The 15,744-nt window shown below is 31.0% G+C and overlaps 1 protein-coding gene across 3 annotated transcripts; it reads left to right on the top strand.

Annotated features, from left to right (window-relative positions):
* Positions 1-394: 394 nt before the first annotated feature.
* Positions 395-3,471, top strand: LOC114178728 (NAC domain-containing protein 76). Of its 3 annotated transcripts, none has more exons than XM_028064789.2 (4): positions 395-610; positions 1,858-2,059; positions 2,239-2,510; positions 2,792-3,471. In XM_028064789.2, exons 2-4 carry the CDS (start codon positions 1,891-1,893, stop codon positions 3,326-3,328), a joined length of 978 nt encoding a protein of 325 aa, XP_027920590.1. In that variant the 5' UTR covers positions 395-610; positions 1,858-1,890; the 3' UTR covers positions 3,329-3,471. The 3 variants fall into 3 exon arrangements, with proteins under 3 accessions (XP_027920590.1, XP_085528336.1, XP_085528337.1); XM_085672210.1 differs by having other exon boundaries at positions 2,789-3,471; XM_085672211.1 differs by lacking the exon at positions 395-610 and adding an exon at positions 642-973 and having other exon boundaries at positions 2,789-3,471.
* Positions 3,472-15,744: the final 12,273 nt, after the last annotated feature.

The raw sequence follows: 15,744 nt of genomic DNA, 5'->3' as shown, positions 1-15,744 counted from the left end.
AAAAACCAAAGAAGTTACTGTCATTAGATATAGTAATTGATAGTTAAGCAGATTTTCTTCATTGTAATGAGGCGAAACTTGGGAGAAGGTCTCCCATTCAACGAACATTTACCAAAAGCCTAATTTTTGTATAGTATTCTTACCCATACAATGCAATGCATATATCTGCATATTGAAAACTGAATAAATTACCCATTTGATAGTTTATAGCATAACAAGAGACTTCAAGAACTAGCCTTCTAGCATTTTATTTATATAACTTTCTGATATCATCATATCATCATATCACAGCTAGCTCAATGTATACCACTTAATAATTTAATCCTCATTTTGCTTCTGCTAAATATTTATATATAAATAAAATATCTTTTTTATATATTTCTGTGCCCATTCTTGGTTGTCAGGCCTTATTTGTGAAGCTAGCATTTGCATTGATCTGCTCATATCTCTCTCTTTCTCTCTCATATTCTCTCTTAAAACCCACGTCCGTGCCCTTGAAGCTAAGAAACAGTGCAACCAAAGACTCCTCCAAGCTGTCTGGTTTCCTGTGTGGTTCTTTGTCTGCTTTCCTTTGTCCTTTGAGAGGCTTTCATCTTGCGTACCACAAAAGGTTTGTATATGCTTTTGTTCTGTTTCTTTTGGCATCACTTCTTTGTGTCTCATGAAAAACCTTTAGCTTTATTAATATTAGCTGTTTTTCCTTTTGTTTCGTTTTCTCAGGTCATCTTTTGTCTGTGCCTTTCTTACATAATTTCAGAAACCCTCTTTGGATCTTTTATCAGTGCTTGATTATGCCCCTTCACCCTTTCTTAATTCACAAACTTTTCTTTCATACATATAGGTTAGTTTGAAAATATATTTGCTTGTGTGTGTTTCAAAATGAAAATTTTCAGAGAAGCAACGAGTTGGGTCTTCACTGGTTGCTTTAATTTCATTCCACTTAGTTATTAGTTAAAGAAGTATGCAGATGAAGGTTTATTCCATTTTCCTTCTTTTTCTCTCTTTCGTTTTCTTCTTGGAACTATGCCTAATCCTCTCCATGCACGTAACCCGATGTCAGTGAATTTTTTTCTGTTATTTTTCAAACGAATCCATGAATATTAGCATACACATTCCTGTCTTGCTGCTGTTTCTAAGGAACTGTGTTCTAATGTATACAACACATGGTGATATGGCTAGAGGGAACGAACCATGGCAGATAAGAATTCTTTTCTGCTACTGTTCTCATAATCTCTAAGCAGTTCAACATCATGGAATATGTAAAAGGTCTAGATATTCTAAAACTAAAATTTCTCAATAATCAGAGACATATATACATGGTCAGAAAAGTAACTAGCTTTTGTTATAGATTCTTCTTAGGGTTTGCACTCAGATTTAAATTCCTCGTGTCAGGAAATGTCTCGTACTATGCATGGAGAAGATTTCAATAACAATACAACCATTAGATTCCATTGTATATAGAAATTTATCATAGGTATTAATATTATTCTACTTTGTCTTTAGTTTTGATCTGCAGAACTACCATGTAGGGTTGTAGCTAAACAGTGGTCTTGGACAATATTATATAATTTTCTGAGTTCCTCCCTCTTAAATTTTTTTTATTTTATGTTCATAAAGTACCTTTTTGACAGTGAAGATGAAGAACTTGCGTGATCTCGAGATTATCATTCTTTGGCCATCATTTTTAAATTTCTACATCATGGACTACTGTTAGTTCATACCTTCTTGAGAATAAACAGTTTCATCTACCCATTTATCAGCCACGTAAACCTGATTTAACAAATATATGTAACTTCATATCATATTAAATTGTTTATCTTCTTAATACAAAGGGATTTTTCTCTTTTTCTTTTGCAGTTAGCAGAGTGAAAACCTTGCAGACAGTAGAAAATGATGCCAGGCAATGGACAGTTAACAGTTCCTCCTGGCTTCAGGTTCCATCCTACTGATGAAGAGCTTCTCTATTATTACCTGAGGAAGAAAGTTTCTTATGAAGCCATTGATCTTGATGTCATAAGAGAAGTGGATCTCAACAAACTTGAGCCTTGGGACCTCAAAGGTATATACAACAAATTTATAACAAAAAGGGATATCCTTCTCTTTGTACTGTTTTCTATCTAGGGTTTTATTGTATCATGGCAAGAAAGACAAAAGATCTTGTTAACTATGAAATTTATAGTACTTCTTGAGTTTTTGTAACATGAACTAGGTAACATGTAGATGTTTCTTTGCATGCAGACAAATGTAGGATTGGTTCAGGGCCTCAGAATGAGTGGTACTTCTTCAGCCACAAGGATAAGAAATACCCAACAGGAACAAGAACAAATCGAGCAACTACAGCTGGTTTTTGGAAAGCAACTGGAAGAGACAAGGCCATATACCACACTAATTCCAAGAGGATTGGCATGAGGAAAACCCTAGTTTTCTACACTGGTCGTGCTCCTCATGGCCAGAAAACTGATTGGATCATGCATGAGTATCGCCTTGATGAAGATGATGCTGATGTTCAGGTGAGAAAACTACATATACATACACACTTCAACTATAAGTATTCATTCTCCAGATCTTAAGACGAAGGCCACATTATGAGTAGCAACTTCAATCAATGTTTTAGATATGAAAGATTATTTCATAACCATGAGAACTTATACAGACAAGAAGAAGCTTTTCTAAAAAGTCTTTCAAACATCCTTAAGTTATTGATTTCAAACAAAGTCCAATGAATATCGAGTTCTATGGATCCAACTTTATTTCCAGATATAATGACAGAGTTGTGATGTGTTTCTAGCAGGAAGATGGGTGGGTGGTATGCAGGGTTTTCAAAAAGAAAAACCAGAATCGAGGTTTCCAGCAAGACATTGAAGAAGAAGAGAACTTAACCCACATGAGAACAAGTGGTCCTTGCCATGTTCTGGAACCAAAACATCATATGCAAGGAGGATTATATGACTACAACTTTGACGGCACAATGCAGCTTCCACAGTTGTTCAGTCCAGAATCAGCTGTTGCACCAACCACTACTTGCTTGGCGACATCCATGAATGCCATGGACATCCTTGAGTGCTCTCAAAACCTGTTGAGGCTCACAACTAATGGGTGTGGACTGAATCTTATGCAGCAACAGGGAGAGAGGTTCAGTGGTGATTGGTCATTCTTGGATAAGCTTCTAGCATCTCACCATGGCATGGATCATCATCAGCATCATCCACAAAGCAAATGTAACCCTCCCACTCACCATGCTGCAACTTCTGTTGGCACTTCAGCTCAGAAATTCCCATTCCATTACCTTGGCTGTGACACTCATGATATCATGAAATTTTCCAAGTAGGGTTTTTCATTGCATTCATATATGCTCATACTTAAGGTGATGAGGTGAGAAATATTTGGTTCCTAAGTATGTGTAATATGTAGCATCTTGTTAGATACTCATTGAGATTCCACTCATTAATTTAGTTATTTCTTGAGTATCAATTGTATATATATGTCTATCTATCTATCATCTTCTATACGTTTATAATTAGATTTCAAGGTTTTTTTTTTTGTCAAAATATGATTTAAATATTTTTGACCAAAAATTAAACTCGATTGTAAGTTTTTTCCTTTTAAATTTGTAATATTTTACCATTTTAAAATTAGATTATGAATTTTTTTAGAATCTATAAATTTAGGGGAACATGACTTATTTTAGTGTTTAATTATTTGTTATAAAAATCAAAACTAAATACCTTTACAATTATTAAAATGTGATAATTTTGATTAAAAATACATGACTAAAACTTAAGCATTTTTGTTATTTTTTAAACAAGTTTCAACCTAAACCTAAAGGACCAAACGAAATAGTAAATATTGATTAAAAGGACTTGATGGAAAAAGTAATGGTGGTAATAATACAAATAAATGCAAGACAATTTAAAAGAAAAATATATGAAAGAATTACATAAATGTAAATTGAATAATTGTGAATGATCAAAATCAATAAAGTGATTTGGAAATCAAATTTAAAGAAAGTAAATCAAATTTAAGTATAATAAAGTACAAGGTAAGTAAAGCCTAATAATGTTACTTTTATATTCCTTCATCTTGCTTTAACAATGTATTGTTGTTGTCCTCCAAAATTAGATAGTTTAAACCCTATATATTTACAAACAATTTTCCTCTACCACCTTTCTTTGCTTCTGATTCAGTTTATATTATTAATATATGATTGTTATAGGCTATATATTGAATATGAACATTGTTGCCAAGTGGCATTTTATCTGCTTCCACATTTCAATTTGCATCATCTTGATTTCTACTAACCAGTTTCCATCACAACTTTATAGGTTAATCATAATGTAGTTGCTCTCATGCTTTCCTTTCAAATTCAATTATCCTACTCGGTTCTCCTGTTTTGTTTCTTTTTGTAGTTGCATATTTAATGCATCTTTCATAATTAAACTCATCAAATGCAAGATCAACATTTAAATGATTTAAAGTTGTCCAACTACAAAAACTGTTATGTTCTTCAACAATTCAACAAAAAAGAAAAAGGAAAATTATCTTTTGACAACAAAAATTTTGACAAACTTAACAAAGATTCTAAAAAAGGAATTAAAGTAGATTAAATTTTTATTTTTTAATTAAAATAAAATAATAAAATAATACTTTTCTACCTGAATAGGAAAAGTTTGTCAAAACTTTGTGAAAATCATTTTGTTAACCTATCATAACTCAAAGAAAAAATATATATAACCCTGCATGTGCTTAAACATTGCAAAAGTAACTTCATAAAGGACCTTCTTTGTGTTCACTTAACAAACCGGAAGAGAATGCATTTGTATGTCTATCCATCTTGATCAAGGATGACTATTTGGAAAAGAATTTTTATTTAAGTCAGAAGGGATTTGTTGAAAAAAATATTTGATTAAATTAAAAGTGATTTATTAAAAGAATACTTAGTTAAATCAAAAGTGGTTTGTTGAAATATTAATGGATTAAACGAGAAGTGATTTGTAAAATACTATAGGATTAAGCCAGAAGTGACTTATTGAAATAATACTGAACGTGTTTAACTATGAGTGGTTGCTATCTAAAAAATATCCATAAAAAGATAATTAGAAGTGATTTCGAGTTCAAACAATATTCAAGGGCTTAATCATAAATGGATGAAAGCCCAAACAACATTCAAGGGATTAGTCAAGAATGGTTGAGTCTAAAAAATACTAGTTTGTACTTTGTAGCATTAATCTACTTAATAGAACTTAATTTGTTAATTAAGAACTAGATTTAGTTTGTGTTGTTAGAGTAACACTATAAAAATATCATTTCTACCTCTCTTTCTCTTTATCTTTATGTGATAATAAAATGACCTGAGCAAGAAAATAAATTAAGTTATAAAGTGGAATATCTATCGTAATCCATCTAATAGCATACACAAATGTTACATTTTATTCATTTTTAGTGGTAGAAGAACAAATTGAATCAAAATTTCAGATAAAATCAAATTTTAATTTTGCATGAAAGTTTAAAAAATAAAAATATATTTAACCTACTAGACAACAACCTAAAACTATAAAACACACTCAATTATCCTAACATAGAAATCTGCAGCAGAATTTAGCCTTCATGACCTAACTTTGGAGTACTGCCATGAGTTATTATGGTCAGAGAAGTAAAAACTTGACCAAAGATAATACAACAAATCAAAAAGATTTTAAGGAACCTTCAACAGTGTAGGATGAAGGGTTTAAGGGCATAAAAATACAGGAATCCTGAATTTCTGTTTTAACTTGCTGCTAAAGATACTTTATATTCACTGTATATAATCATATATCCTTTAGTTACTGATAAAAAAAAAGATTAAATATGTTCTTTATCTTTTAATTTTTATTAAATTTTGTAATTAGTCCATTTCAAAACTTTGGATTAATTTAATCTCTCATCTTTTAAATTACATGAATTTAGTCATTTTAATTAAATTTTGTTAAGTTTATTTAATATTTTAAACGTATTTCATAATATTATTTGACTTAATATTAAAATGAAAATGTGTCAAACAGTATAAAAAAAATACGGTACTCACGAAACTTTAAATAAATAAAAAAAACTGCGGGCAATCACAATTCGTATATGTAAGTTTTCATGTTTTAATATGCAAAATGTAGCTTATCATTTCGAAAGCTGACAATGTTGAAAAAAGACAAAAAAAGATGATGATGAGAAACAAGATGCAGAAAATAACATATTGTACTGGATTTTGTGGTTATCTAATTGGAGAAATATGCACAGGTTTTAAGCACGCCATGAAAACACCATATATATAATCGTACATTGAAGACGCGACGTTCCGCAAATTGAGTGAGTCAGCGAAAATATTTTTCAAACATATCATCAATTTTAGAGAAAAAAAAAACAAAGTGTTGAAATAATTTGTACCACTCCTTTTCTGAATCCAATCTATTTGGGCCAAGCTAGTAGTGGCTCATACAGCTTCTGATTTTCGTGAGAAGAGTAAAGTACATATGGTGGCTTTGTGTTTTATTAGTACACTTTAAATTTATATTCATCCAAAGGTCTCCATCTACATCTTTATAAATAAGAAAACGTGTAATACTAGAGTATCTAAATATATATCATTATCATCTATTATATATTTGTGATTTCACTATATCAATAAAATATATAGAATCTCAAAATCATATGTCTTGTGTCGAATTAATATCATTAAGATAAATTTTTAATATAATTTTAATATTGTTAAAATAAATACTTTTTTTAATTTTATTTTATAAAACTCACTTGTAAAATCAATTTATACATGGAATTAAAACCATTTTTAATTTAGAACCTCAAAATATTTTGCTTATGGATTTTTTTTCTTACATAATATTTAGCTTTATTAATGTAAGACTTATATTTATCCTTGAGTTATTTCAAAACAAATATAAAAAATAGTATTACAAAGTTGTTATGATATTTTTAACATATAATTTCACATCGTTTAGGAATCGCGGTCAAAAATATTTTAAATACATCTTTTTTTAATCATTTGAGACACTTATTTATAAACAAAATTATGATTAATTCTAATAATATGTTATTTTAATGGGATTTGAAGTCCGAAAAAAAAAACATTTGTATTAGATGTTTGATTATTAGTTGTAATTCTTAAAGTTTATACTTTAATGAGTGGTCCAGCTAAATGATTGGTATTGACCATTAGAAACTTAGAAAATGTAAGGGCAAAAGAAATTTTTTTAAACTAAAAATGTCTAAGGAAAAGTTGCATAGGTCACACGGAATATAAGAAAACAAAGAAATCGTTTAAGAAGATCAATATGCATAACTTTGTCTTTTAAACTAAAAATGTCTAAGGCAAAGTTGCTTAGGTCACACGGAATATAAGGTATTGATTGGAGGGTAGGTTTAAGTTCTTTCACTAATAAAAATTAATATATACTGATAACTATAGTATTTGATGATGAAACATGTTCCGGTACACTTAATAAGTTTCACATCGGTTAAGTGAAGTTTAAATATTTATACCTTCCTCCATCTTCTGAACTGTCTTTTAAGGATAAAACCGTGACGGAACTCCAATGCTCCAAAGCGGACAATACTTCGGAAATGCAATGGTTGTTCCTAATGATCGCTGTCAGATGAACTTAGGAGTCTTGGTCAAGCGAAGTTTAAATACTCCTACCTCCTTCAACCTCACAGGCACCTTTTTAGTTAAAAGAAACTTTATCGCATCCTTAATTATATATTTACTAAAATTTATTGAAGATGGTACTCGGATTTAACATATATTTTTACAGGATAATATTAAAAGTGTTAAAAATTTGCTTATATTTAAGTTTCATTAACATTTTATATTTTTTTCCTTATATTTATTTTAAAGACATATTTAATTAACATAATTAATTACGACTTTTTGGTATGTGATCATTACTTAATGGTATGAAACTCTTAAATGAGTTTTGTTTTTTATGGATTAAATATCTTTTTAATATCTCAATATTGATGTAAAATTAGAATTTTTATATTTGAAACTTTAAAATATTTTGGTCTCAAACTTAAAAAAAATAATGAATATAGTAATTTTAACCACGTTAAAAACTTTTGACGTATCAAATGTGCTTTCTAACTAACATTAACATCAAAACGTGTCAAACAGTATAAACAACTTATGCTAACATAAAATACATCTGACACGTAAATTTTTGTAAGATAATTGGATTAAAAAGACTATATCCGTTTATTTTTTAAATTTTGACATTCAAATATATTAAAATTTCAGACATAAACAAATTTCAAATTTTAGAAACTAAAAATATTATTTTATTTTTTATTTATCACAAAAAATGTGTCTCTGAATGAATAAATAACAATTGAAGAAATGTAGAAGAGGAAGCGAATTGACGGACATAACTATACTATGTATGACCATTCATTTTATAAAAAATAAAACACTTTTAATCATGACCACTAACAGTGATAGTGTTCAAATTTGCATCTTCTTTTATGCTCTTTTATAATAGTGAAATATTCTCTAATTTCATCGATCATAAATGTTTGTTTAAGATTCATTATTTATGATCTTCTTTTACAATCACTCAAAGCTTTGTTACGAAACTGGGGACAAATTTTAAAACAAGAAATAGATATTTTAACATTTATATTTGTTTAACTTCAACAAGTTATATAAAATTATATCAATGTAACTATGGTTAAATATATATTTGGTTATTTTTTAGTTTTTGTCAATTTATTCTTATTATTTGTTTTTTTCAATTAAGTTCGGTTTTTGTTAATTTTGTTTAATTTAATTATTTTTTTAACATGGTTCATGTAATTAATAGATACTCGTGCCTTTTTATTATTTTATTTATTTATTTGCTTTTTTTCAATTTAAAAAAAATGTTTATGTGTCAAACCAACATCATGTCACATGTTAGTATTTTATATTCAATTTCAATCTTAAATTAAATATTTTTGTTCAATTTAGTCCGAATTATTTTAAAAAACGAGTAATTTTGTTCCTATGCAAATTGTGACCAAATTTAAGGAGAGTATTAAAAATCACATAACTATATATTAAATAAAAATATCATACAACATTATATTAATCGATCATATTATTTTATGTGATTTTTAACCTCTTAAAATTTTAAACCAATGGTATTAGTATCCACTATTAAAATTTTCGTTCTAATTTAAAACTAATTGTAACCCTAAACAAAAAATATTTAATAAAAATATGAGTATAAAATTTATATAAAAATTAAATTTGGTCTCGATTAGGAAAATAATAAAATTGCTCAATTTAACAAAAAAGAATTGAATTGAACAAAAATATAATATAAATATAAAATTGAATATAAAATACAAACTCTATCTGTATCGACTCTTACATGTGAATATGGATTCAACCTTATATTACACATTAATTTTATGAATTTGAATTGAACTTAAATTTCTATTTTTAAAATAATATATTAGACTAAAAACTGCTAATAGATCATTCATTAACAATCTTACCTTAATTATGGATATATAATCAAACCTAATTATAATGAAAACACATTGAGTTAAATATAAATTAATTTAATAATAACTTTGTTAAAACTATAAAAAGATATAACTAATTTGAGAAAGAAAAGTTGATATACGAAATGATGTATAAGTAGGCCAAATAACAATGATTCATGAACTACTAATATTCATCATTATAAGTAAAATTTCAGTTGTATGAGAAGTTTTAGTTTAATATGATAAATGAATGAAAGTAGCCAACAAAAGTGTTACTGAAGGAGCTGTGAGCAACGTCTGAACAAACATAGCCACAAGATACAATTGCATATTGTAAAAGATATTTTGGAATATTGTATATACTTTATTAAACATTAGATAAGAAAAGAAAAAAGAAAAAAAAAAGTGAGGAATAAAAATGTGATGGCTATAACAATGTGAAAGGTGGTAGTGAGAAAGGGATATAGTACGGGTTAAATAAAGTGATTTGAAAGGATAAATTATTCGTCTTGTTTTGTTATAGGTTGATGGGTCTATCTCTTTAAATTACTCTTAAAATCACTTTTTTTTAGTCAATGTGTAATTTTTTTATTTATAAAATTTTTTTAATACAGATTTAACCTTTTAAAATTAAATAATGTTGATTTATGTTAATGTCTCCAATCATTAAACAACACGGCAAATGTCTTTGAATAACATATTTTAAAATTCCTTGTTAAACTTTTTTATGAATATCTCACTATTAATTTTTAGATGAAATAGTGATCGCGGTGTTGGAATTGAAATTCTTGGCTGATTTTATATATATATATATATATATATATATATATATATATATATATATATATATATATATATATATATAAATTACATTAATTTTAAATTTGATACATTGATAATGTTTTTAATATATTAAAACCAGTGTAAATATGGAATAATAGAAGGTTGGAATCTCCATTTATTGTATTATATACTGACAAACATGTAATATTTTTCTTTTAATTAAACAACATTAATTTTCGTAGCCAAAAAGTTTTTACAGAACAAATCTAAAAGCATTTAGTCTTAATCATATTTAAGTTATGACTTTGAGAGTCTATTTATAGTCTATGGATAATTGATTTTTCTCTTCTTTTTTTTTTTTGTTCAGATAATAGGTACTTCTAATTTAGGTAGCTTCCAAGTTTAAATAGTGAGAGGTCTTTAACAAATATTTATGAAAGTGTTAAAATTTTATTTATAAATGTATATAAGTTTAAAAGAATTAAATATGTTAAAATTAAAATAATATATATATATATATATATATATATATATATATATATATATATATATATATATATATATATATAAGGATTTGGACGATTAAGACTTCTTCAATAACAACTAAGATTCGCCACTGGGTTTAAGATATTAAAAATTGTAAAACTTGACCTCTAATTCATCTCAATGATATTATAGTACCCATAATTTACACGTTTCTTAATGTTAATTGATATATTTGAATATGAAAAGAATTCAATATATATATATATATATATATATATATATATATATATGATGTATGTATATGTGTAAAGTTAGTGTTTAACAATCTTTACATAAAGTTGGCCTATATGAAGAATAATGAAATTTGATGGTACAGAATAACAAACCAAAATTGTTTAGTTATAAAAATTGGGAGATAAAAATATGCAATTAAAATTTTATAGAAAAAGCATATAATAGTAATTGTAGAAAAAGTATGATATTTTTAAAACGCTAATTAAAGTGGAAATGAAAGTGTGAAAGAGAGAATTTTTGGTAGGAAAAAGAAATCTATCACATGAGAGTAGAGTGGTACTGACACCGTAAATATAAGACAGTGATATATATATATATATATATATATATATATATATATATATATATATATATATATATATATATATATATATATATATATATATATAATTTGGTGTTTTTGGTTTGCGGTTGAAACACTTAACAGATTTTGGTGGTGTGGAAATTGCAAAACTCGTTTGATATATGTTTAATATATTGATTGACGTGGTCCTCAATAAATAATAATACTCTGGGTTGTTTGTAATTTTTATAATTAAAATATACAAAATTTGAATAAAAATATCCAATAAAACAAATTAATTTATAATTCTTTCCTAATTAATTTAATTATCAGTTAATAAGAGAATAAATCTTGAATCTTTTCATAAATTCTAAGCAACTTTGTATATATCCTAATGTTTAATTTTTATAATTAAGCAAACTTTAAATTTAATTCAGAATTAAAAAAATGTAATTATGATTCTTTTATTAAGAATAAAAAATGATTTGAATTAAGTAAATAATTATTTTTCAAATCAAAACCTATATTCCAAGATATTAGCATTAATCTTTAACCTTCAATCTTCTGCGGAGAATGATGTGTGGAATTCAAGATTATAAAAACCAAAAAGAAAATAGAAGAGAAAAATAGAAAAGGAGAAAACAAATCCATAAAATAGAAAAGAGGAGATTGGTCCCCTAGTGAAGTATAGTGAGAAGTATATAAACATGCCATTAAAATCACACCTAACCTAAACATAATTAATCGTATTAAAATGATGGTTGAGTTCTCATTAACAAGTATTAACTCCAAAATATTAATACAAGTTTGAAAAATAAATTTGTTTCGGGTCAGATTTCGTAGCCTAACCTAAAATTTCATAGCATATAAAATTAAAGCCTGAAATCTTTATACAAGATGAGTTGAGCCACTTAATACATTCTAATTTTAATTTTAACAGCTTAAAACTAATAAAATAAGATATTTCAGCTTAGTCTTCAAAACAAATAAACAAATGTATAAAATATATTAATACAGTCTTACAAATGATCAGACTATATAAATATATCAATTATACATACCAAACCTTTCTAACTCTAAATACAAGCTAACCACTTACAACAACTTCTTATTGAGACCTCCTTCCGACCTAAAAGATGGCTCCTCAACTTCTAGAGGTGCCTTTGAAACAGCATCCACCACTGCTCCCACCGGATAGGTGATCATCGCAACATACAACACAAGACAAAAACACAGAAGAAAGGTAAGCTAATGACTTTTAAAGAATTTTCGTAAACCATATAATATTGATATATCTAACAACTACAGACAAGAAAATATTCACATACATAAATTTATAAACTACGACTCAACTAATCCGGATACATGCATTGAGGTTGGATCCAGTCAGTTATGCACTTGTAATGGCATCTCATGCTCTGTAGAGCGACAAATTAAGAGTCAAAACTCTACCACATACAAGGTTAGTCCGTTAACACCTATGGTCAAGGAAAAACCCTAGGCTAGGACCTCCTGCTCCTCTCACCACATACCTCATTCCTCTCAACTTGAGAATTTGAATGGTTATTAGAGCGTCAAGATAACTGCCAAGATAATCCCTACCTCAATACATACACTACCACAATCACTACTGTTCCTGCAGAGAACAAACAAGATAAGTTAGGCACAAGCGTCACCTTACCATGTAGTCCGCTATCTCTTCAGTTGGCCTCTTCCCGGTCGATACATGTCAGCTTGAACCCAGGGGGGTTACCTGCAGAAGAGTCTCCGAAGCTCAAGTAAGTCAAAGCTCTCAGAGAGTCAAATCAGTGATTAATGAATGAGTACCTTTAATTGTTGGGGTCCACGTGTATTTATAGAGCATTAATGATGTCTGACCATCCCATGGGATGGGCCTTGACTTGTGCTCTAGCTTGGGCTGTGAGTGGGCCAAGGCCCTAACCCAGGCCCTTAAGGTTTATTGAACGCGGACGCTTCCATTATACTGAGTTCGTTGGAGTGGTCGGCCTAGGCTCTAATCTTACTGGATATGCTGGAGTAGTCGGTCTAGGCCGGCTACTTGCCTTGATGGCTTATGTTGGTGATATGAGGTGCATGTTATCCCTTTAGATGTTTAGTTTAGGTTAAAACCGGTACAAGTTAGGCTAACTCGGCCTAGGCTGGATACTTGGCTGCCTTGATATACACATTGTTTACTTATTTGGTCGAGTTTGGCTAGGTGTGGTACACCAGTCCCCCAGCCTTGTCCGATATGAGTTATCGGTCAAGGGTGATATGTGTTAATATGCTAGCGGAACCGGCTAGGTGTGATACACCAGTCCCCCAGCCTTTAAGTGTGGTGAACAGTGTTAAGGCTAAGAAGTTGTAACCGTCAGAAGGTAGGTGAAGGGGTGTCAGTGGTCAAATCGAAAAAGTTTTGGCGCCGTCGTTTTGAAGTGTCATATCCTTTGCAATGATGGTGTCGATTGGTCTGGGGTATTATTTTGGCGGGAAGAGTTTCGTCATTTGGGATCGTGGTCTATAAATATGGGTTTGGAAACAGATGAGGGGTTACTTGTTTCATTTGCAAGAGTTCTGAATCCAGAGATCTTGTGCACGTAATACTGTCCGACTAGTCCTCACTTTCGACCGACATCTTCTCGAAAAAACAAAACCAGGCATGTCTAGTAGTGATAGCATGTCTACGTCTAGTAGTAGCGAGAGTACCGAGTCAGAGAAGAGTAAAGATAGGGGCTTGATGACGAGGGTACGAGTTCTAAGGTTGTTACAAGTGGGATGCCAATGGAGGTTGTGAGGGAGGTTCGGGAGGATCCCCCCGAAGAGTTGGAAGAGAGCAACTGGCCGACGAAAGGCGGCTACGGGTGGGTGGCTGCTGATGTTCGTGATCAATCGTCTTTATTCAGGTGGTCCCGCTAACTGAACTCTTGGTTGAATTGCACACCTGTTATCTCTAAGGGTGTCAGTAGGGGCATTGTTTCTCTAGAGAGGGTTAGTGCTATCGACCGGGTATGCCATGGGCAGGAGGGGGCTACCGAAAAGTTTTTCTACATGTACATGTGCCACTTCTCTCAACTTCATGTGCGATTGCCGCTAGATGATTTTACTATGGGCGTATTGCGGGCGTTGAATGTGGCACCTACACAGCTTCATCCAAACAGTTGGGCCTATTTGCAGGCCTTCCGCATTTTGTGCCAATCTTTATACTTGGAGCCCACTCCTTACGCTTTCTTGTATTTTTACGACACTAGACCTCAGCGGCCGGCTACTTGGTTATCCTTGATAAGTCGCCCTAGCATCAGCAGACTGGATGCCTTCTCCCAGTCTTTCAAGCATTTCAAGGATGGGTACTTCAAGGTCGCCGTCAAGGAAGGGGGCAAAGCTCACTTTTTGAATGCGGATGGGGTACTAAGTTTCCCTTTAGTTGGACCAGCAATCCTTCTCGGTATAAAGACATGGGAATGGAGGAGTTGTCGGCTAGTGATAAGGAGGTGGTGGGGATGTTGTTGAAGTTTGTCGATAAGTTGCCCACTAAGGGCCTAGTTAAGGTTTATAATTCAGTGCACCCGATAATAGATATTGAAGGTATCTATTTATTACTTAAGTTGTGTTAATAATGTTAAGTTGTTTTGATCCGAGTTGTGATGTGTTATTGTAGGGCATGTGGCGTAGTCTAGAAAGAAGAATCTGGCGTTTTTTCAGACATTGAGGAAAGAAATGGCCGTTAAGGCCAAGGCGGCTGGAAAGACTGATGTTCCCAACTTACAAGAATCGGTGGTGGAGGTGCACGTCCACGGCGGGACAAAGAGGAAGGCTGAGCTTCCACCTCGACCCGGGAAGGGAAAGGATGTGAAGAAGGTAAGGGCGGCCCTGCTTGGAACGGGATCGTCTAGCGGGGAGAAGGGGTCGGAGGCTGGGCTGATCGAGTTGCCGGAGATATCCGTGAGGAAGGATATCTTGATTACCCTCCCAGACACCATCGTAAACTCTATTGACAACATGGATGCGGAGCACATTGTGAGAACAATGGTGGAATTTGGGAGCAAGGCTTTAGTTCTGAGCCGGCGTGTTGGGTCGCTTTATAGGAGGGAGGTGAAGGAGGGTGGTCGGGAGAGAGTGGAGGAGTTGCAAGGGAAGGTAGATAAGTTGGAGGAGGAAAAGGCTGCTTTGGAAAAGGCAAAGGAAGATTGGGAAGCGGAGAGGAAAAGGTTGGTAACATGGAGGGTACGTTGCTTGGACTCTGAGGAAAAGCTGAATAAACGTATAGGGGAGTTGGAGGAGGACTACGATGATTTGAAGGACAAGTATGATGGAGCTGTTGGTGAGCTTGATGATCTGAAGAACATCATCATACAGGAGTAGATTAATGGGTTTGAGAAAGGATTGTGGCA

Source organism: Vigna unguiculata, chromosome 1 (assembly GCF_037176805.1).
Source record: "Vigna unguiculata cultivar grain cowpea cultivar isolate G323 ecotype 2 chromosome 1, ASM3717680v1, whole genome shotgun sequence".
NCBI lineage: Eukaryota > Viridiplantae > Streptophyta > Magnoliopsida > Fabales > Fabaceae > Vigna > Vigna unguiculata.
The sequence above is the reverse complement of the archived record's forward strand: the minus strand, read 5'-3'. Positions and strand labels throughout refer to the sequence as shown.

Coding starts and splice junctions, on each gene's coding strand:
- LOC114178728 (XM_085672210.1), top strand. CDS start 1,891: ATGATGCCAGGCAATGGACAGTTAACAGTTCCTCCTGGCTTCAGGTTC. Junction 2,060..2,238: donor TGAGCCTTGGGACCTCAAAG/GTATATACAACA, acceptor CTTTGCATGCAG/ACAAATGTAGGATTGGTTCA. Junction 2,511..2,788: donor AAGATGATGCTGATGTTCAG/GTGAGAAAACTA, acceptor ATGTGTTTCTAG/CAGGAAGATGGGTGGGTGGT.